Source organism: Peromyscus californicus, unplaced genomic scaffold (genome assembly GCF_007827085.1).
Source record: "Peromyscus californicus insignis strain IS unplaced genomic scaffold, ASM782708v3 Scaffold_5__1_contigs__length_169319896, whole genome shotgun sequence".
Lineage (NCBI taxonomy): Eukaryota > Metazoa > Chordata > Mammalia > Rodentia > Cricetidae > Peromyscus > Peromyscus californicus.
In genome coordinates this window covers 21,845,448-21,868,714 of record NW_026294573.1, presented here as the reverse complement: position 1 = coordinate 21,868,714, position 23,267 = coordinate 21,845,448, and the positions used below count along the sequence as shown (strand labels likewise).

At 48.0% G+C, this 23,267-nt stretch overlaps 2 protein-coding genes across 3 annotated transcripts in view; one reads left to right on the top strand and one right to left on the bottom strand.

The window, feature by feature from the left end:
- Positions 1-13,280, top strand: part of Eya3 (EYA transcriptional coactivator and phosphatase 3) — a 91,795-nt gene extending 78,515 nt beyond the window's left edge. For both annotated transcript variants that reach the window (XM_052715617.1, XM_052715616.1), the window contains 4 exons: positions 3,009-3,123; positions 5,580-5,701; positions 6,738-6,838; positions 9,676-13,280. In XM_052715617.1, the coding sequence (XP_052571577.1) occupies positions 3,009-3,123; positions 5,580-5,701; positions 6,738-6,838; positions 9,676-9,756 (419 nt within the window). In that variant the 3' untranslated portion in view covers positions 9,757-13,280. The remainder of the gene's footprint in view (positions 1-3,008; positions 3,124-5,579; positions 5,702-6,737; positions 6,839-9,675) is intronic.
- Positions 13,281-13,414: 134 nt separating this feature from the next.
- On the bottom strand, positions 13,415-23,204 carry Xkr8 (XK related 8). The gene is made up of 3 exons (XM_052715620.1): positions 22,609-23,204; positions 20,833-21,029; positions 13,415-18,487 (listed from the first exon to the last, which is right to left on the bottom strand). The coding sequence occupies exons 1-3, from the start codon at positions 22,899-22,901 to the stop codon at positions 17,781-17,783; spliced, it is 1,197 nt and encodes a 398-aa protein (XP_052571580.1). The 5' UTR covers positions 22,902-23,204; the 3' UTR covers positions 13,415-17,780.
- Positions 23,205-23,267: the final 63 nt, after the last annotated feature.

Sequence of the window (23,267 nt, the reverse complement as noted above, 5' to 3'; positions counted from 1 at the left end):
TATTTATTTATTATGTATACATTGTTCTGCTTGCATGTATCCCTTCAGGCCAGAAGAGGGCACCAGATCTCATTGTAGATGGTTGTGAGCCACCATGTGGGTGCTGGGAATTGAACTCAGGACCTCTGGAAGAACAGCCAGTGCTCTTAACCTCTGAGCCATCTCTCCAGCCCCTATGCTATTTTCTTTAGACAAGTATCTGTTTGTAAAGAAAATGTGCTGCTAGTCAACATCATTGCTGTGACAGAACACCTGAAATGATGAGTTTAAGAGCAGGAAGGAGTTAGGATTTATTTGTTTTATTGGTCATTTGGCCCTGTTATCTTGGGCTTGTGGCAAATCAGAACATCGTGGCAGGGAGAGGCTGGCCACCTCACTGCAACAGAGAGAGGGGAAGGGGAAAGAGAGAAGAGGGGAGAAGGTAGCTTGGTTCCTAATATCCCATTAAAGCACCTGCAGTGGGGCCGGGCGGTGGTGGTGCACACCTTTAATCCCAGCACTGGGGAGGCAGAGCCAGGCGGATCTCTGTGAGTGCGAGGCCAGCCTAGTCGAGATCCAGGACAGGCACCAAAACTACAGGGAGAAACCCTGTCTTGAAAACAAACAAACAAAAAGCACTTGTAGTGAGGACAAGCCTTCATTACACTAGCTTTTGGGGAATAGGTAAAATCTAAACTGTAATATGTTCCACAGATTATTGGTTGGTTGACTGGTTGGTTGGTTGGTAGGGTGTTGAGACGGTCTTGTTATCTAGCCCAGCCTATCCTTGAACTTGCTCCCTAGTACTGGGATGCTAGACATGCCCTCACCATACCACCTCAATATATTACATTTGAAGCAGTGTTTTTTATTTTTGAGTTACAAATACTAATTAATTGACTAGTTAATTGGTACTAATTAATAGACTGCCATAGTTTGAATAGCAGATATCTGTACCCATCATGGCAAGTCAAACAGTTACTGCACTGGCTGGGACATAGGCCTGGGATTATAGAGGCAGTGTCCGGGCACTGTCATGTGAAAGGCCTTGGAAATTTTACCTGCCCAGAAATGTTGTAGGTGGTAGTGTGCCTAAAATTCTGTTATTCAGAACTAATTAGTCATGGATTGTTCAAAATAGAAGAGACATTCGAAATCTACTCTAAATACCTCATTTGGCAGTTGAGAAACACCCATCATAGGGTCTAGCATAGCATAACACAGTCACATGGCAAGGTAGTAGGCTGGCCCTATTCCCTGACTTTAGGTCAGTGCATTTTCCAATCTTGTAGTTCCTTTACTAGTGATGTGCGCTTATAAGAAAATTATTTACAACTATGAGCCATCACTCTCAAAAAAGACTGCACACAGTGCTGCATGAAGTTTAGTCCTTGAGTAGATTACCCAGGAAGGGGCTCTGCCATGTCACCCAGTCTGTGACTGAAAGCAGAGACAGGACTTTGAAGTTCAGTTGGGTTGTCTTGTGACAGCCCTGATAGTAAATAAAATCTTGGGCTTCTAGATCTCAGAAATCAAATTTCTTTTTTCAGAACCTCCCCCTCCTGTTGTTATTTTTTATTCTTTTGGGGGGCCTGCCATCCAAATAAATCACACACAGAGGCTTATTCTTAATTATAAATGCCTGGCCTTAGCTTGGCTTGTTTCTAGCCAGCTTTTCTTAAATTACCCCGGTTACCTTTTGCCTCTGGGCTTTTTCCTTTTCTTCTGTAATCTTACTTTCACTATTATTCTGTAGCTGGCTGGGTGGACAGCCCCTGATGTCTTCCTCCTTCTGGCTGTGCTACGCCTCCCAGATTTCTCTTACTTATCCTCTCTGCCTCCCAGCCCCGCCTATCCTTTCTCCTGCCTCCCTATTGGCTGTTCATCTCTTTATTGGACCATCAGGTGTGTTAGACAGCTTCACAGAGTTAAACAAATGTAACATAAACAAAGTAACATACCTTAAAACAATATTCTACCACACCCTCCCCTAAGCCTGAATCTCTAATCCTTTCCTGCCTACTGACTAGACCTCATTTCCTGGAGAAAATGATACAGCACACCATGGGTCTCCTGAGCCTAATTGGGAGAACATATAAAAAGTGCTACCAGCCAGACATGTGGCACATACATTTAATGCCAGCACTAGGGAGGCTGAGGCAGGTGGATCTCTGAGTTCAAGGCCCACCTGCCTGGTCTACATAGTAAGTTCCAGGACAGCCAGGGTTACATACACTAAGACTGCCTTTAAAAAAAAAAAAAAGTAACACCTCCCTGTAATGCAGAACTTTTTATAATTCCAAGTCACCCTTGTTCTTTGAATATTGTAATTCAGAGTGTCTGACAGTGGGCTTCTGTATGAGACCTGCTACGTTTTATGCCCAGTTAATCTAGTCTCCGAGAGCAGTATATAGTATGCTGTCGGCTGGAGTGGTTTCAGAAGGAAAAGGTGCAGGGATTGGTCCTTCCCCTGGAATCCTGACTGGCAGGTTCCTGTGCGGTGGAAGCAGAGCTTGTACCAGAACCTCACTGTGATGTTTATGTCAGCTGACCTTGTTGTGGTGTGCCCATAGGAGAGAAAAGATTTTGGTGAGGAGTCACATTTGAGTAGCACCATTCTTAAAGTTTTTAAAACATGAGAACGTATAATCTTGGGCTCATGGGAGTTGCTGCTTCTATGAATAGCAAGTCTACTGGCTACTCTTCTCCAGCACAGCACCTGACAAACAGCTTAGAAGGAAGGGTTGGTGTCACAGTTCCAGAAGTTCCAGTGGCAGGAGGAGAGGGCAGCTGGTCACATCGAGTCCACAGCCAGGAAACAGCCAAGAGGACTTGTGCTCAGCTGCTTTCTCCTTTGTATTCAGTCCAGGACCCCAGCCCACCTCAGTAACCTGATTTGATGCTCCCTCACAGACCTGACCAGAGATTGGTTTCCACGGTGATTCCAAACCCCATCATGCTGTCTATCAAATTGCCCCTCATGGCAAGTTTCTGTTGTCAGATTACAGTGTGTCTGCTTTTCTCCCAAGGCCTCCTCAGCCCCCAGAGGAAGGAAGCCCTGCAGAGACTGCGAGCCGAGATCGAGGTGCTCACGGACTCCTGGTTAGGAACTGCACTCAAGTCCCTGCTCCTCATCCAGTCTCGGTAAGGAGGTGTTTCCTCTATGGCTCATCCTCGCCAAGACACTGCTTCCTAGCCCTAGTCCAAGATAGGCCATCCTTAAATGGAGTTTAGGAACCAGGAATTAGAAGGCTCAAATGCGCTGGCAATGGTGGTGCACTCCTTTAATCCCAGCATGTAGGAGGCAGAGGCTCTGAGTTCGGGGCCAGTCTGGTCTATAAGAGTGAGTTCCAGGGTAGGCAACACAGAGAAACCCTGTCTTGGAAAAGGGGGGGAAAAAAAGCAGGATTTAAATGTAAAGGATCTCTAGACAAGCATAGTGATACACACCTTGGTCCCAGGTCTTGAGAGATGTAGGGAGGAGGATCAGCAGTTCAGGGCCATCCTTAGCTATATAGTTTGAGGGCAGTCTGGGCTTCATGAGACTGTCTCCAAAAAGGAAAAGGGGAGAAACAATGACTGTGTTAAGATGAAGGGAGCTGGGTGATGGTTGTGGCAGCACACACCTGTAATTCCAGCACTCCAGGCAGAGGCAGGTGAATATTTGAGTTCAAGGCCAGCCTGGTCTACAGAATGAGTTCCACAATAGCCAGGGCTACACAGAGAAACCCTGTCTTGAAAAAAAGAAAAAAACCAAAAAAGACTAAGAGAGCCAGAAAGAGGTCAGTATGTGCTTGCTACCAAGCCTAACGGTGTTAGTTCTGTATACACAATAAATGTCACTTTAAAAAGATGAAGATGAGCCGGGCGGTGGTGGCGCACACCTTTGATCCCAGCACTGGGGAGGCAGAGCCAGGCGGATCTCTCTGAGTTCAAGGCTGGCCTGGTCTGCAGAGCGAGATTCAGGCACCAAAACCTACAGAGAAACCCTGTCTCGAAAAACCGGAAAAAAAAAAAAAAAAAAAAGATGAAGATGATTCAGGGAATTTTGCCTTGAAGGCTAGAGTGCAGCTGTAGCATGTACCATCACCCTGCTGCTCTCTCTCCCTCATGTCTATAACATGTGGAACAACAACAAAAACCACCTCAAACTGAGGATAGAAACCAGTGGAGGTAAGGGACCTAGTGAATTTTTGTGATATCTGGAATCCGAGGGGCTGTTGTGTGATGAGCAAAGAGAATTTAAATCATGTCTCACGAGAGTGGCATTTCCATTAAATAGAATGACAAATAAAAGCTCTCACTGTGCATTTGTCTTCTAAAATGTGGTACCCATAACAGGAAGACTTAGTGAGAATAGCTAACAAGTTGCAGTGAGAAACAGTGGCCAGGGCTGGGGAGTTGAGAATGGAGTCTCAGTGGTTGAGAGCACTCACTGCTCCAGGAGAGGACCCAGGTTCAATTCCCAGCACCCACATGTGTATGAATAGCCATCTCACTGGTCCCTTGGCCCTTTAGTATAGAAAATAAAATCCGAATCAGAGTAATAATTGAGCTGGGCGTGGTGGCGCAGCAGGCAGGGGGCAGAGGCAGGCAGACCTCTGAGTTCAGGCCAGCCAGAAAGAAAGAAGAAGAAAGAGGAGTGCTCTACCGCTGACACTGAAAGAGGAGTGCTCCACCGCTGACACTGAAAGAGGAGTGCTCCACCGCTGACACTGAAAGAGGAGTGCTCTACCGTTGACACTGAAAGAGGAGGAGTGCTCTACCGTTGACACTGAAAGAGGAGGAGTGCTCTACCGTTGACACTGAAAGAGGAGTGCTCTACCGTTGACACTGAAAGAGGAGGAGTGCTCCACCGCTGACACTGAAAGAGGAGTGCTCCACCGCTGACACTGAAAGAGGAGTACTCTACCGCTGACACTGAAAGAGGAGTGCTCCACCGCTGACACTGAAAGAGGAGTGCTCTACCGCTGACACTGAAAGAGGAGTGCTCCACCGCTGACACTGAAAGAGGAGTGCTCTACCGTTGACACTGAAAGAGGAGTGCTCTACCGTTGACACTGAAAGAGGAGTGCTCCACCGCTGACACTGAAAGAGGAGTGCTCTACCGTTGACACTGAAAGAGGAGTGCTCTACCGCTGACACTGAAAGAGGAGTGCTCTACCGCTGACACTGAAAGAGGAGTGCTCTACCGCTGACACTGAAAGAGGAGTGCTCCACCGCTGACACTGAAAGAGGAGTGCTCTACCGCTGACACTGAAAGAGGAGTGCTCCACCGCTGACACTGAAAGAGGAGTGCTCTACCGTTGACACTGAAAGAGGAGGAGTGCTCCACCGCTGACACTGAAAGAGGAGTGCTCTACCGCTGACACTGAAAGAGGAGTGCTCCACCGCTGACACTGAAAGAGGAGTGCTCTACCACTGACACTGAAAGAGGAGTGCTCTACCGTTGACACTGAAAGAGGAGTGCTCTACCGTTGACATTGGTCAGGCGCGTCCAGCTGTGAGGTTTCGGGTCAGATCCTGAGGAGCTGACCCATTTGAATTCTTATGCCTAGGTTGTCTCAGTTTCACCACTTTCTTCTTCTTACTCCTTCTAGAAAGAATTGTGTGAATGTTCTGATCACTACCACACAGCTGGTTCCGGCCCTGGCCAAAGTTCTCCTATACGGACTAGGAGAAATATTTCCTATTGAGAACATCTACAGTGCTACCAAAATCGGTACGTTGTTCTCCCCGGGCCTCTGGGGACACTGTCCCCACGGCTTGTGTCACTGCCTGCTCTGCTGCACAGTTCAGTGTGTTCACCATCCAGTGTATGTGCGTGCAATCTCCTGCTAAGACCGTTGAGGCTTAGCAGTTACCGGGTTTGCTCAAGAAGTCAGAACTAGTAAGCTCCTTTCTCCTGCAATATTCATTCATTCATTCATTCATTCATTCACTCACTTATTCTGGCAGAAAAATCTGTTACTGAGACCAGCTGCCTGGCTAGGTTACAATATGCCATCAAGTCTGATGGCCTGGGCTCCATCCTCAGGACCAGATGGTAGAAGGAGAGAATCAGCTGCACAGGTTGTCCTGTGATCTCCACCCTCGTACCATGGAACATAGATGTACACATCCACACGAGATAATAAATAATAAAAACATGTTAGCTGGAGAGATGGCTCAGCAGTTAAGAGCACTTGTGCTTACAAAGGGCCTGAGTTCAGTTTCCGGAACCCACATGGTGGCTCACAACCACTCATAACTCCTGTTCTAGGGGATCTGATGCCCTGTTCTGGTCTCTGAGGGCAGCAGGTACACACATGGTACACATGCATGCAGGCAAAATACACATAAAATGAATAAACCTGCTGGCCTGTTTGACCTAGGTGAGTCACTAACCCTATGATGGTCCATCATCTGTGAAGTGAGGAAGGAGAGTTACATGAAAGAGCTCTGAAGTGTGGGAAACACAAGAACAGAGTGGTGGAGGTGGTCACAGCTGTTCTGCCCAAGCTCGGGGTCCTCTCTCTTGACACACTCCTTTGTGCTAAGGTTTTGGGAGCCTGCCCTTTAATGTGAAGGCTAAAGTGAGTTGTTTAGTAATGGCATGCTTTCTCGTTCTTTGGGAAACAGGGCTCTGCTCCTAACTCCTAACCGAGTAGTCTGCACAGGCTGCCAGGGAGGCAGATGAACGGAGCAGCAGTCCTTATCTTTGGTATTGAAAAGGGTAGAGAAGACTGTTCTAATAGGAAGTGTGGTTTTCTTTATAGGTAAGGAGAGCTGCTTTGAGAGAATTGTGTCAAGGTTTGGAAAGAAAGTCACGTATGTAGTGATTGGAGATGGACGAGATGAAGAAATTGCAGCCAAGCAGGTAACTGTAGAAAGGAAAAAAAAAGTCAGTTCTGTGGTTGTGCACGAAGCAATTAGAAAGACTGTACAGTAGAGCCTGTACAGTGGACACATCTGTAATCTCTACATCCGGAGGCTGGAAGAGGATAATGGACTCCGTGGGGTGGGGTAAAGGAGGGATGAAGGCTGAGGATGTACCTAACTTGGCAGGGTGCTGTCTGGCCACATGAAACCCAGGTTCAATCCTCAGCACTGTATAACCAGGATAGAGCCTGCCTGCACTTGGGAAGTACAGGCAGGAGGGTGAAAGGACACCCTTGGCTACATAGTGAGGTCACAGGATGCATGAGACTGTCAGAAAAGGGCCTGGGGAGAAAAGTGGTCCAAGTGAAAAGACTTTACAACTGTTGGGTGTTTGTGGTGTGTATCTCCCTTCCTCACTCTTCTTTAAGAAAAGATCATTGTTTTCCCCAGGTGGAAAATGTGTTAGATCCTCCTCTGTCCTTTCTTCCCTGCCACTCAGCAGTCTTAGAACCAGGCCTGGGGATGTAGTTCAGTGGGATATGCTTGCTTACATGCACTAGGAAGCCCTGGGTTCAGTCCCCAGCACCACATAAAACTAGATATAATGGTACACATCTGTGATTCCAGTACTCAGGAAGTGGGGGCAGAGGGATCAGAAGCTCAAGGTCATCCCTATGCTACATGGCAAGTTCAGGGTGCCCCTTATTAACCCTGCAGTGGGCCTCATCTTCATCTGAGATTCTGAGGACATCAGACTGATTGCAAAAGGCAAACTGTTCTGAACTTCCCAGTCTTTGGGGCTGTCTTTAAAAGTAAGGAGGGCCGGGCGGTGGTGGCGCACGCCTTTAATCCCAGCACTCGGGAGGCAGAGTCAGGCGGATCTCTGTGAGTTCGAGGCCAGCCTGGGCTACCAAGTGAGTTCCAGGAAAGGCGCAAAGCTACACAGAGAAACCCTGTCTCGAAAAACCAAAAAAAAAAAATAAATAAATAAAAGTAAGGAGGAACCAACCAAGTACACTCAGTCGGGGGTTGTATTGTAGAGAAAGGCTTTGTGGTTTTGAAAGCCCTGCAGGTTGGTTTGCATAGTTCCCTGTCACTGTGTAGGCCCCAGCCCTGGGCCATCCTTCCTTCATACAGGAAACAGTAGATGAGTTTGGGCTATGGAACCTAAAGTCAGGTAGATTAAGCCAAGTGTGGTTGTGTGCACCCACAGTGCTGGCTACTTGGGTGGAGAGGAGAGATGGATTGAGCCCAGGAGTTAGGGTCAGCTTCACCTACATAAAAAGGCCGTCTCTCAAAGTCGAGTGAAGTGCACTATTAGCTGGGCGGCAGTGTGTTTACCCTCTCGGAATCTGTTTGTCTGCTGTGTGGGTATATGAAAGTGCTCTCCTTGGCCTGGCTCTTTTGTTTTGGGATCTAGAGCCATGGCTTACAACTAGGGCTGCCCTGGTTTTCTTCATCCAGTTCATACAAACCACAGCAGCTACTAGTGAACTATATGATTGACAATCAATTGGCATCATTACTTCATGTTTTCATCTGCCACTTGATAGAGCAATTCATAGAGCTTGATAGAGCTTTTCCGTGTTAATCATCGAAGCTTTTGATTCTCCAGTTCTGCTCAGTCTCCCTTTGGAGAAGACATCAGTGCCTTCTCAGTCTGGTGAAGGGGTAGGGAAGAGAGAGAAGAGCTGAGCACTCTCAGAGTTCACCCCTAAGCTAAGGTCTGCAGTCTACTAGGAAGTATAGTCTCCAGGGGTCCAGGGCGTGTGTAAGTCATGTGTAGTAGCCAGTCATCAGCATGAGAAAAACACTCATTAAAAACATCTACATGCTTTATGCACCTTACCTACTTTCTGTCAGGCATCTTTCTGCCAGCCTTTCTGGAAGAAAACTAGTCCTTGCATGAATGTGCCCAGAGGATGAGGGAACTGATTCCCAACAGCCTACCCATGGGCCATCCAAGCTGTCAGTGTCCTTCCTTCCATGACAAAATGCCATGATCTGAGGCCGGGCGGTGGTGGCGCACGCCTTTAATCCCAGCACTCGGGAGGCAGAGCCAGGCGGATCTCTGTGAGTTCGAGGCCAGCCTGGACTACCAAGTGAGTTCCAGGAAAGGCGCAAAGCTACACAGAGAAACCCTGTCTCGAAAAACCAAAAAAAAAAAAAAAAAATGCCATGATCTGGCACTGCTGTCCTCTTCCTCTGCTGTCTGCTAACAACTTTACAGTTGAGCCCAACAAAGGTAGCTGACTGTGGGCCAGAACTGTTGTAGAATCTCAGCATTCTGAATCACCCGGTCAGTGAAAGAGATCGCATCCACTTCACACAACATGGCTTCCAGACTAGCACATGGTCTTCTTGGTGCAGCTCTGGTGATGTGACATCTGTACACTGCATCGTGGACATAGTATTTGAGTGAAGACTTACAGGAAACTGACCATCCACAAGGCAGGAAAACTTACCTTAGTACGAGCTTCCTTCCCACCTGTCAGTTGTAACAGGACTTCCTGTGTTGCTCAGACTGGCCTTCATCTTGTAATCCTCCTGCCTCAGCCTCCCAAGTGCTGGGATCACAGGCATTCACCACTACATTCAGAAATACTAATTTCTTATCGCCATTTTATTTGATCCTGAAAACCTTAAAAGCTGAGACAGGTATTTGGTAGCATTGAAATCTCATAAAAATTCCTCACATACAATCTATGTCTCGTACTGTACAAAGTTCTGACACATGGACAGATGGTTACCAAGAGCCTCGAGACACCTGTGGAGGAGAGGGTGCGAGTTAGGTCCCAGAAGCTGGGCTAACTAGCCTTCCTTCTTCTCTTCCAGCACAACATGCCCTTCTGGAGGATCACAAACCATGGAGACCTGGTGTCCCTGCACCAAGCTTTAGAGCTTGACTTCCTCTAAGAACTGGAACGTGGAGCTTTCCTTCCTTGTGAGCTTCTTTTTACCTCCGACAGGAGTCAGAGGCCAGAACCCTCTGAGACCCTTCTCTGTATGTCTGTCTGTCTGTCTCTCTGTGTCTCAGCGCCCCCTCCCCTTCTCCTGTGCTCTTTCTCTCTCTCCGTGGAATGCTGGCGAGAACACAATCAGTTTTTGCTAAGAGTGAGCGAAGCCCCGTCCATAGTACAGCAGGAGGCGGCTGGAAAGAACAGCAGACTTCCCCCGCTACCGTGCTTGAATTCTTCCTTTCAAAAAGGAAGATCGAGAAGAGGCAACGCGTGGGGCACAGTTGCACTCTTGGTGCATGGACAGACCGGGAGCTGCTCATGCTGACGGAAAATGCGTTTGTCCCATGAGAACATCTCCTGTAATCTTAGCTGTAGAACTCTCTCCCAGTGAATGGGTATGTTATTTTTGTAGGTGAGGGTCTGGTCTCTGAAGCACCCCTCCTTTTTTATGAAGAAAGCGGTGTGTAAAGTTTCTGTGACAGTAGTAATGGAAATATCTGAAATACCTCTCTGTGACAGCAGCACCTCTTTAGTGGCCCCAGCACTCTGCTCTCCCAGGAGGCCCCTTGCTGTTTCAGGGCCCTGGTCACTTACTAACTTAGGCGTCTCCCATCTTGTAAGCCTCAGTCTCCTTGCCAGTCCTTCTTCCTCTGTAACCAGAAGTCACAACCCTGGAACCTTCTTCCCACAGACAATACATCTAAGCCTTTAGCTTATAATTTAGAGGCTCTGTCCCAGGAGGCTCAGCCTCCAAGTTGGAGAGAAGGGACTCGGGCTTCTTAGGAATTTTATCCTTGGCTCCTGAGGTAAGATTCTACCTAGTGCTCCTCCAGAGCAGCACCTGTTCTCAGCAGATGCTCGCTCTGCTCCGTGGCCAGCTCAGTCATCGGGTGCTGGCTTCACACTCCCTGCCCTCTGTTTCTCAAATCCACCTCTCTCTGTGCAGCTCTGGCCAGCCCCTGCCCACTCAATTCAAGTCAGAAAGTCCTAAAAGCTAAAAAGTCTGCTTCCTTTGCCTGCACTTACATGCAGTTATATCTCAACTTGTATTTACCCAGATCTATGCCTGGGAGTGGAAAGCAGATAGCTATAATCAAAACCCAATTTCCCAGCTGAAGTGGGAAACCAGGCCAGAACGACTCTCTTGACTTAAATGCCTGAAAATATAATCCTGAGCTAGGTGCAAGAGCACCTCTCAGCCTGCCCCCTAGATGGCTTGGATGGGAACCTGGGCCTAGTCCCAGCCTTCAAGCCCAGCTGGTTTTTGTATTTTTGTTTTGTTTTGCTTAAAGGCACTATCCCTTGAGGACCAATGTGGGTACCTGCTTAATTGGGGTAAACTTTCCTAGAGTTGAGGAAATGTACAGCCTTGGTCCTCAAGAGGTCCTTGACCAACCCCTGGCTACAGTCACTGTCCCCAGAGATGCTGTAGCACAGAGCCAGGCTCCTCTTAATGCCAGGCTACTGGACAGCAACAGAAGAGCCGGCATACCATCTTCAGAACTGTTAGCAATGCTCCTGAGACCAGCAGTTGAGGAAGGGGCTCAGACAGGAGGTGGGGTTGGTGCTCCATCTTGGCCACTCATTTGGCTTGTTTTGAGATAGGAGGTGGGAACAAAGTTGGAGTCTAAGCCAGTCTTCCCTAGGCTACATTCACACTATCCCAACACTACCCAGCCTTGTTTCATGGTCTGTCCCAGAAAACTAAAGGGTAAGTTTTTACTTTCAAACCTCAAACCTTTCCCTCATTGCCAGTGTAGTTTCCTGTCCTACTGCCTGCTCCAGAACTTAGGTGTCAGAGCTAGTATCCCAAGAGACTTGGCCAGCTTGTCTGCGGTTCACACAACAGGGGCCACCTATTGGTCTTCAGGCTTTTAAGACTGCCAAGTGGTAGCACACACCTCTCTGCACACAGGTAACACCACAAACACTTCAGGGGAAGACTCTTTATTCTTAGAATGTAACCTGGAATCCTTTTCCTCTTGCCCTGCCTGCCCAATTTAGCTCTTTACAACAGGATTTTGGACTTGGCTAAGAGAGGCAAGGAGATATTCTGAGCTGAAGAGCCTCTGCTCTGGCAGAAGCCACCCTGTCAGAGGGCAGACAGGAAGCAAGAGTGTGTTGGTGTGTCCACCAAAAGGAGCATCCAGGGACTGCTGCCCTTTGTCCCACAAAGGCCTGGGAAGGAAAATGAACTGGCAGCAGTACGAGAAAGATGGCTCCTTGGTTACTAGCATCGGCTGTTGATGCAGAGTTCCAGGGTGTGAGCACCCACAGGGCTGCTCACAACCATCTGTAACTATGGTTCCAGAGGATCTGATCCCCTCTTCTGGCCTCTTCAGGCACCAAGCACTTATATACACGCAAGAAAAAAACTCATAACCTAAAATAAAATGTCTTTAAGAAATTAAAAGCTGTTGGAATTGGACCTGAAAGAAACTGGGTCCTTTCATCAAAAGAGGCAGTCTTTACTGGAAAGAGCACCCTGAAGTGATTAGCTGGTAAATCCTTTCCCTGATGGATCCAGTGTTTTCAAGGGTTAGTCTGGACATCTCATGGTGTGGGCTAATTCTAGGAGTGTCTGTGGAGTTGCAGGAATGTTCCGGGATAAGAGGTGACTTTCGAATGTAAAACTGACTGTGCCTTAGCATCACCATGTCCAGTGCCCTTGGGGCAGCTGGTGATGTCCAGGAGAGTGGATACCTGCTCCAGAACTTAGGTGCCTGTTTGGGCTGTTGATTTGGGGGTGGTCTGCCTTCTCTACAAGTTGGGTGTCAGAGCTAGTATCCCAAGAGACTTGGCACAGCTTGTCTGCGGTTCACACAAACTCAACCCTTACAGCTCCAAGTAGACTCTAACTGGCATACTGCAGCTTGCAAGCATGTGGCACTTCTAGACACTACTTTGAATGGGAGTCACACATTGACAAGAGCACCAGGCAAAGCATGGTGCTGTCCTCCTGGAGAGTACAGGCTAGCCCCTCAGAGGCAAGCTTGGGCTCTCCTTCCTTATTCCTCCCCAGGGTGCAGCTGAGACCCTTCTTGAGTAAGCTTATGTTCCTTGCTGCTAACCTGGTCTCCATCTTAAAGAAGCTACAACTATCCAGACAGATTCATTGTAGATGCCAAGTTGGAATTCTGAGCTCAGATACCTTAACTACAAGAGGCAAAAATCTGCTTGTGTCCCAGCCCTGTCCGCAGGCCACCCGTCCCCCCTCTCCCCCGAGTCAGCTCTAGCAGGCAAGGCTCCCTGGATGCCTCCTAGCACACTGAGCGGAGCTATCCACTAAGGACCATTTCTACTTGGATCACCACTCTCCCTCTGGACTTCAGATGCCCTCTTTAGCAGGAAAAGGCATCAGTTGGGTTGGATGTATTTATGTGACTGCGGGCATTTGTGGCTATAGAGTCCTTGACCATAATGTTATACGTAATGGGAACTATCTTATAAACTTGAAAAAAATAAAATTTTTATTTTCTATACAGTATTCTCATTTGTCTTTTCTAAATAGGGTTAGTCCAGTTGCTAAGCCGTGCAGGGTCCTAATCAGGGCTTCATTAAGAAAGATGTCACCCTTTCAATAACTGGGTCATTAATTTCACACATACAAAAAGTTGGAAAACAAGGAATTGTTTTTATTTAAATTGTTTTTAGAATGCACTGCTTATTAAGGTGTAGAAATGGAGTAGATTTCATGAACTGTCAAATGTACTGAACTGTGCTAAAGACAAGTCAGTCTGTGCTAAGCATAAGCTGCAAACCAATAAAACTAACATGAACCTTTAGATTTCATGTCACACAAGCCAGTTTTTCTCCATTCCTTCACATTGGTCTGAGTGGCTTTTACTGACCTGAAGAACAACCAGTGAAGGAAATTAGAATTTGTTTGTTTCTGAGGGTCAGAAATGTCAGACTAATTTCCTCCAGGAAGTGTGAAGTCATCTCATACCCTGGTTAGTAGTCTTTCAAGCCACAGTACTGCTGAAGCCGACTGTTAGCTGTTGTCTGCATCCTGCTTGTTACAAGCACAAGTTCCAAGTGTTGACTGCCTTCCAAATCCCAAGAGCAAGCATCTCCATCTCCTCTTAACAAAAGATTTCTCCTACAAACCCTTCCCTAACATGTCTTTTTCATTTTTCTTTTTCTTTTTTTTTTTTTTCAAGACAAAGTTTCTTTGTGTAGCCCTGGTTGTCCTAGGACATGTAAATCTTAAAGTGGTTTGTTTTTCTAAAACAAGTTTCTTCATGTTTAAAAGTTCTTGGTCAGGAGCTGGAGAGATGGGCCAGCAGTTAAGAGCACTGGCTACTCTTCCAGAGGACCCAGGTTTAATTCCAAGCACCCACATGGCAGCTCAGAACTGCCTGTAACTCCATTTTCAGGGGATCTGACACAGGGTATCTGTCCCACAGACATGTGCGGGCAAAATACTAATGCACATGAGATAAAAATAATTTTTTTTTTAAGTTATTGGTCAGGTATGATGTTCCTGTCTTTAAACCTCAGAAGCTGAGGCAAGATTGTCAAGACTTTGGCAAGCCTAAGCTACATGTGGAACCTTGTCTCAAATGACCAAAAACAAAACAAAATATAGATATATTGATATATATGTCAATGGGAATCTTCAAGGACATTTTCTAATTACAGGTAATATCACTAATCTCTAAACTTGGAAAACAACTTTGTATGGTAGTACACACCAGTAACTGGGAAGTTGAAGCAGGAAGATAATGTGTTCAAGATTATCTCGAATAGGATAGACAGACTGTTAAAAACAAGGCTAATTGTAGTAACATGTATTTCTTTTTAAAATTTTTTAAAAGCCGGGTGGTGGTGGTGCACACCTTTAATCCCAGCACTCGGGAGGCAAAGCCAGGTGCATCTCTGTGAGTTCGAGGCCAGCCTGGTCTACAGAGTGATCCAGGACAGGCACCAAAACTACACAGAGAAACCCTATCTCAAAAAACCAAAAAAAAAAAAAAAATTGTTTTTGTGCCTGTATATGCATGTGCAAAGGCCAAAGGAGAATGCTGGATCCCCTGGAGCCAGAGTTACAGGCAGTTGTGAACTACCCAGAGTGAGTTCTGGGAACCAATCCTCCAGAAGAGCTGGGAGAGCTCTTAACTGCTGAGCCGTATCTCCAGCCCCAGCCCTGACGTGTGTTTAGTTCAAGTACTTGATAGATGGAGGCAGGAGGATCAGGAGTCCAACCTTGGCTGTATGATGTGTTCCAAGGTAGCTTAGCTCTCTAAGCCCTGTTTCAAAAACACTAAGTGTACATCACTGTATATTAGGTAGAACATGTAACTTTATATAGCACATGATTATGTATTTTAGGTAGTATAACACACCGTTTGGATTTAATACACATAATCATTTGACAACTTCATCTGGAATACAGGTGAAAACTCAGCCAAAATTAAAATTCTAAACACATCTGGTTTTGCTTTGTTTGAGACACAGAGTCTCATGTAGTCCAAGCCGGCCTCTGTCACTGAGGAGGAGTTTGAACTCGTGATAGTCTTGCTCAGAATGGTAGGTGCTCCACACTGGCCCAGCCCTCTACAGATCTTACCCGTTGTGTAAATGAGGATAACAGTGATTTCAGGTGTGTACCCCTAGAAGCGTGCCTTTATAAAATGGCCCCTTCTGATGTAATCACATCTAGTCTTCATGAGATGGTGGAGATTGCTTTGCATGCTCTTTTAACAACAATTACTGGTCTATGAAATTCAAGTCTGGAGAATTAGGTCTTTTCTGTCCATTTTCAGTATGAGAAGCGCCACCTTCTCCCAGAGCCTCTTGCTCGACCCCCGCCTGCATCTCTATAGCCTGGTTAGCTGTGGGCCAACAGCACTCCACAGTCCTCTCCTGGTGGGACTGTCCCACAGGACCAGCACTTGCAGAGATTCCTCTCCACCAACATACCACATGACTCTAGACTCTGCTTCTCGGGGGGCTTCAGGCTGCAGACACTGCCAAAGTAGCTCTTTCCGCACCTCCAGTGCCTCAGTTTCCCAGAGAGGCCTTCTCTAACAGTTGTGTGTAAAGCTATAACTTGCCCACAACACACACCCTCTCACCTCTCTTGCCTGGTTCTTTCAGCACTATGACACTACATATTTTGGTCACACTGTTTATTTTACCTCTACACCAATAAGTGACTGGTAGAACTATCTTAGGTCCCAGCACTGGGAACTAGAACCTTTTCTTCTACTTTAAAAAGTAGCACCTCTGGCACCTTTTTCCTGTTTCCTGTTTCACCAGACCACAGACTTCCCAGAGCAGAACGCTCCCTCTCCCCAGAACCATCACTCACATCCATATCCCAGGAATCACCTCTTACCTATGGAGGACTCCCAGTACTTTACCTTCCACCCAGCCTCTCAAGCTCACCTTCTAGTCCTAAAGATGCTACTCTGCAGGCCCAGAGGCAGAGCTGCTAAGACAATACACTAGAGTCTGCCCAGATGTGAGTTCTGCTGCCTGCCAAATGAGCAACGCACTCTGGCTCACCAGCTAATGCATCTTGGAAAGCAAAATGGGATATTTTGTACACTGTGTGATGATATATTGCTGTGATTGGTTTAATAAAGAGCTGAATGGCCAACAGCTAGGCAGGAGTTTAGGTGGGACTTCTGGGCAGAGAGAGAGGAAATAGATGAGTCTAGGCGCCTGAGACGCCAACAAGACACAGAGTGAGTCAGACATACAGAATGAAAGAAAAGTAAAAAGCCACAAGGCAAAACATAGATTAATATAAATGGGTTAATTTAAATTATAAGAGCTAGTGGGACAAACCCAAGCTTTCACAATTAGTAAGTCTCTGTCGTTATTTTGTGGCTAGCTGGTGGGACAGAGAAAGGCTAGCTACATTTGCTGCCCAACATGGGGCTCGAACCCATGACCGTGGGATTAAGAGTCACATGCTCTACCAACTGAAAGGGGAAATGTTGCAGGAGAATTGTTGGTATAGCCATTGCACTGTGTCAATAAAGCCACCTTGATTCAAAGGATGAAGTCAGTACTTGGCTGTTCGGGATTAGCCATAGAGTTCTTGAAGGACTCATGAGGTCTGTTAGAGAGGACAGGAAGAAAGAAGAGAGGATTTCTGGGCAGGTAATTTGGGAAAAACATGGAGAAAAGGTCAGCCAATTGATTCTCCAATGTCCTTGGATTTACTAGGTCTTTATCTTAATTTCTGATTGCTGAGTTTTTATTATACTGGAACAATTTAGATATTCATTACAAAGTCATACCTAAGTCCGCCCACATCTCTATTCCAGGGGTCTGAACCAGTTTTACAGGTTCCAGGTCCCTGCCACCTGTCTATAATAGAAAGGGTGATGGACTATACTTAATGGTACATACTGGTTTGGAGAATTTCATGTGGTTTTAATAATACTGTTAAACACATGCACACATGTTTTCTTCCTTTCACAGATTGAGGTAGGAGGTATGTATACTAGCTAGAATGAAAAATACTCAATGGATAGTACATGGCCTAGACCACAGGTCCATAAGGCACTTGGTTTTAAGGTGGCCTAAGACCCACAGTAGAGACAGCTGCATCTCGACCCTGGAGGGGCTGAGGGTCACCACTGGCCTCTGGTCTTTGAAATCAGATTTGTCCAGTGGGTTATCGAGAGGAGCTTGGGCTGCCGCCAATTCAACAGTTAGAATGATGCTCCCAGAACTTCAAGCGCTCTCAGGATTTGTTGATTGAAGCGAATGGATAGGGTGGGGTAGGGAAGACATGGAGAACATCTCCCAGCACCCCAGGGCCTTCTAGAGCAGGCCAGAGAACCCAGGAGACGGGCCACCTCCACCAGTTACCTGAGAAGTGAGAATAGCAACAAGAGGCTTTGGTGATGGCAGCTCTGTTGGTTGGACAGGAAGAGAATGGCTTGTGTGTGATTGGCCTTTGGCCCTTCCAAGGCCCAGCTCCCCACATCTTCCTCACTGGCTGAATCAGAACCTGCCTCAAAGGACTTCTTCCCCATCTCCAATCCCTGGCAGAGAAACCTCTGCTTTGACCTTGGGGAAGAAGTTGCGTGCTAACTGAGTGGCGCGCCTGTTATAAAGCGGCTTAGGCCGTTTTGAAGGAAGGAGACTTCCGACCCCATCCACTTGGTCGGGTTCCCAGTGGCAGTGAGGGTGCAACCAGAGGTAGTAGATCACACGCAAAGTCAGTCCCAGGAGGAAGCAGACTCCTCCCATAATCAACCACACCTGCAAGGTCCCACTGGGCAGCCAGGTGCCGCATGTCACCCAGGTGCTGGCCAGCAGCACACTGTCACTGAGGATGAAGACCAGGTGGATGATAGACCGGCCTCGGGTGCGGCCCCCAGCCACATTGAACCAGGAGAAATAAAGGATGATTGCCACTGTCACCCGGTACAGCCACTCAGATCTGGAGTTTGGCATAAATTTTGTGCCTTGAAGCCAGACCCAGAACAACAGTACCAGCCACAGGCTGAGGAAATGCAGGGCCACGTAGTAGGGGAAGAGAGCTGAGAAGAGGGCAACGGCAAAGATTCGGGGCCCCAACAGCAGCAGGTTCCACAGGAAGTAGACGACAGAGGAGCTCCAGCCCAGGCGGGGCTTAGAGGGAAGACAAGTACGCAAGGCCCGGTGGTAGTCCAGTAGTGCCCACGAGATGCCCAGGAAGGATGAGCTGATGCCAAACCCTACCAAGAGCAAGAAGAAACAAGTCAGCCTTGACTACAGCCTGCCTGGCACCCCCCAGAGCTCACAGGAACCCTCGCAGGGTTCTAGAAGCCCCAAGTTGTTCAAGAGATGGTTGGAGAGGGAGAACATCCAGTTAAGTTCCAGCCAAAGAGAGTGCTCTGGTAGCATTCTTAAGGATGGGAGACCTTATGTCTCCCTGTGCCTTAGCCCTAAGCCTCTTCTAGGTCCTGGAACTCTTCCAGTCCCAGACCCTGGGAACAGAATTAACAGCTCCAGTCCCCTTTCTCCATGTCAGAAAGTAGACAGAAGATCTCATGGAGTAGCAATAGACTTCCTGCAGCTGTCCTCAGGACTGGGAGCAATGGCCTGCTTCCCCACCCGCCCTTCCTCTTCTCCATGTCCAGCTTGGCCCGTTATGCTGACTTTCCAAGATCCAATGATAGGGGTCCTATCCCACCTCTGAACTGCCTACCCTTGACTGGGAGCGCCAGCGCCTCCAAGGAGGATGGAGTGGCTTGAGAATGCCCTATAACGTGTCTTCCCTCACCTCTTCTAATTCATTCACTCAAAAGAAGTTTGCTGAGGGCCTGCTGTGTGCCCAGAACCCACCTGTGGCCTGGTACTGAATCTGTAGCTATCCCCTTCTCTTATTCATCCTCACTCTGCAAACCCCAGCTTGAATAACTTCTGGGGTTGCCCTTTTAGACCCACCCGACTCTGCAGCCAGAGGTCCCTGTAACAAACCACCCACCCAATTAACATAGCAATTACCTGTTTTGTTTATTTATTTCGAGACAGGCTTGCTCTATGTAGTCCTAGCTGTCCTAGAACTCTCTCTCTGTAGACCAGGATGGCCTTGAATTCAAAGATCCGCCTGCCTCTGCCTCCTGAGTGCTGGCATTAAAGGCATGTGCCACCACAGCCCGGCCTGTTTTCTATTTATGAGCTCCTGATAATATCTGTTTGCTCAATCAAAAGTTGAGAAAAACCTGTCTCCCCATGCTAACCAACAGTGTAGATCATCTCCACCTGGTTCTGATCTCAAGGAAATGCCATGTACCTAGTGAGTGCTGAAAATGAGCAGGTCACCTTTCTGCACCTCTCTTAAGTGAAGTGAGGGGTTCTCTCAGGTCCCACTGTGAGTGATGACAAAGTAGGTTCCTTGGGGAACTGCTGCAGAGGACCTTGAGGTATGAAGGGATGGGGAAGAAAAAGGGAGCCCTGGGCTCTCAATTCGGTGTGAGGTAGAGCCTTGCTTAGTCCCAGGCTGGGCCCTTGGTCTCGAGGAAGTCCCTCCCTCCCAAGGCTTTTCACTGTACAGATTTCTCTGAGGGTTTATGGGGCCCTATGGTCTCTGCCACCTGTCTCTTCTGGTCACTCAGTACACCTAGTGTAACTATTTGTTTTACAGGCTGGGTGGAGGCTCTGTGTATCTGGCTCACCATTGTGTCCCCACCACAGTGAAAACAAAGAGAAAATATGAGTATCTAAAGGTTCTCTGTGGGGAGCAGGTGAGGTCCTGAGTGGATGTGTGTTACTGACATGAGCATGGCCATGCCAAAGACTCCAGTGTCAGTAACCTATATAGTTTATTTATTGTCATCAAAATAATAAAAAGTACAGCACTGGGGAGGCAGAAGCAGGGGAATTCTGTGAGTTTGAGGCCAGCCTGGTCTACGTAATAAATACCAGTCTAGCCTGATCTACATAGGGAGAACCTGTCTCAAAAATAAAAGATGGACGGGCTGCAGAGATGGCTCAGAGGTTAAGAGCACTGACTGCTCTTCCAGAGGTCCTGAGTTCAACTCCCAGCAACCACATGGTGGCTCACAACCATCTATAATGAGATCTGGCGCCCTCTTCTGACCTGCAGACATACATGCAGGCAGAACACTGTATACATAATAAATAAATCTTAAAAAAAAAAAATAAATAAAAAAAAAAAATAAAATAAAAGATGGAGAGCAATTGAGAAATACACCTGATGCTGACCTCTGGTTTCTGTAATACACACATACACCTGCAAATACACACCAACATATATTCACACACATACACAGATACATCATGTACCAGGCCCTGGGCTTTATATGCATCCCCCACATTTAATCTTCTCACCACCTCCACAAGAAAGGTTCATTTATCATGCCCACTGTTCAGATGAGAACAAACTGGTAGTCTGAGTCCCTTTTCTAACTTCATGTAGCTTGAAAATGACTAGATTTGAACCCAGATCCACTACCTAGTGCTCAGCCTCCCTGTTTCCTTTTTGTCCCCCCAGGGGTGAGAGCACTGCTGACATCGGAAGGGCACCGGAGGGGACAGCCACTGGCCCAGCACTCACATTGGTAATATTCAGCATTGCCACTCTGCAACACGATAGTCAGCACCAGTGTGAGCTGCGGGGTGGACTCCAAGAAATTCTCAAAGAGCCGCAGCATGCTGATGTCCAGGGTGAGGAAGTCTGCATAGGCTATGTCACTCTCAGATGGCAGCTCCTGCTGCCATATGAACAGCACCTGCTGCAGCCCTTGCAGGCACCTAGGCAGAACACACAGACGCCCGGCAGGCCAGGTCAGCGTTCTCTACTTTCCACCATTTCCTACCACTGAGTGCACAGAGGTAGCTTCAATCTTAGCTTGTAGATTAATTGCTGTGGAACCTTAGTCAAGCCACCTCACCTCAAAGAACCTGTTTCCTCATCCATAAAGTGGGGACATACAACGTCTCCTCTTGCTGGTCAGGCATGGTCCCAAGTTTATCAAAAGCCCCATTTTAGAGATGAGAAATGGAACTAAGACGCAAATAAGAGGCCTGAGAGATGGTTTAGCAGCTAATTGCATTCACTGCTCTTACAGAGGACCAGAGTTTAGTTCCCAACATCATATGAGGTGGCTCACCTCTAACTCCAGCTCCAGGGGATCCGCCCGACACCTTCTCTGGCCTGTCTGTAATATAGCCGCCCTTCACACTTGTCTGAGCTGTACTCATGTTCATACAATCCCTCAGGCAAAATGACAGCATTCAAGCCCCCGCCCCTGCTGGAAGCTGTATGCAGCTTTGCCAAGATCTGAGAATTCCACAACAGATTCTGCATCCAGCTACCCCATCCCAACCCATACCACACCATGAAGCCCTGCCTTCATCACATGATCCTGACCCCTTGGTTTCACTTTCTCCCATCTCACCTAAGGGCTTATTCACGACTTTAAAAAAAAAAAAAGTCACCAGGCCAGCACTGTGCCAGGGACTTTCTCACTACCCACCTCTGTCACTGGCTGAACATGGGGTCTGCCCAGTTCAGAAAACGCACACAATCCACACACATTTTCAAAGAACCAGTCTGTGTCCAGCCCTGGCTCACTCCAGGGACACAGGTGATTCAGGCAGGACCCATCTCTGCCCGTCTTCATTCCCTGATGGGGAAGCAGATGTTCACAGAAAAGGACAGGAATGAGAAAGAGAGGGGGCGCTGTCCTGGAAGTCGGGGCTGCTGCCCAAGGAAGCATGAAGCTAGTTGTGCCAGGACAATGTATGGACGGACATGTGCCTTTTTAATCTGCTCAGAACACCAGTTGCAACTATTGCCATCCATGCTAGAACACTGAGTAAACTGAGACCCAGAGAGGTCAGCGACTCACCTATTACGAGTCCTATTACGATAAAAACAATAAGCCAGGCAGTGGTGGTGCATGCCGTTAAGAGACAGGTGGATCTGAGTTTGAAGCCAGCCTGGTCTCAGAGCGAGTTCCAGGGCTATGCAGAGAAACCCTGTCTCAATAATAATAATAATAGTAATACATTTAAAATTAAAATAATAATTTAAAAACCGGCCTCGGGCCCTATTATACCAGGGTTTCTCACTGTCCTCACTTGTCTACCAGCCTGCCTTCTTCACATGACTGCCACTTAGTACACCAAAACCAGCACAGAATTCACAGATGGCGGTGCCAAACTTGGTTTCTGGGGAATCTCTTAACTCCAAGGTCCCCAAGCCCCCTTCCTCGCTTTCCTGAACCTGGGTCTTCATCTGCGACCGGGGGAAGACTGGGCTTGGCTCTGAAGGCTGTGTCAACTCGCTCGCGTTCTTCTTTCCTCGACGGGCCGGACGGGCACTCACCTGTACAGATAGCCAAGCTGCAACAGATGCAGCAGCGCCAGGAAACGACGCGAGTGCTTCGACCCATGCAGGTCCGCCGGGTCGGAGGTCAACCAAACCCAGCTGAAGAGCTGCATCTGCACCGAGGAGAGGCCCAGCAGCGCCAGCACCAGCGCGGCCCACACGTAACGGCCACCGAGTACATACTGGACGACGGCCCACAGGTCGGCGACCACGTCCAGCAGGAAAGACAGGGTGCCCACCACGCCCACGACCAGGTTCAAGAACACAGAAGAGCGTAGAGACAAAGGCATGGCCCGCTCCAGCCAGCCTCTCAACCGCGGGCCTGCCCTCCAGCCCGGGTCGTCGGGCAGGAAGGGGGCGGGGCAGTCCTCGGGGGGCGGGGCTGCTGGGCGGAACTTCCCCCTCTCGCCCTGTCCGGGGAGGAGCGAGGCTGCGACCACGCCCCCCCAGCCGTCCCACCGCCCAGACCCCGCCCCCAGCCCACCCGGTCCAGAGCGGCTGCTACTGCAGGTTTAGATTTTGCGTTTAAGGCTCAAGCAGGCGGGAAGGGCCACAAGGCAAGAGCCTAGAGTCCAGGCCACAGCTGTGATCCCTCACGGCTGCACTGTTACAAAACCAATCAAGAAGACTTTTTAAAAAGTACCTAGGGGTTTTGC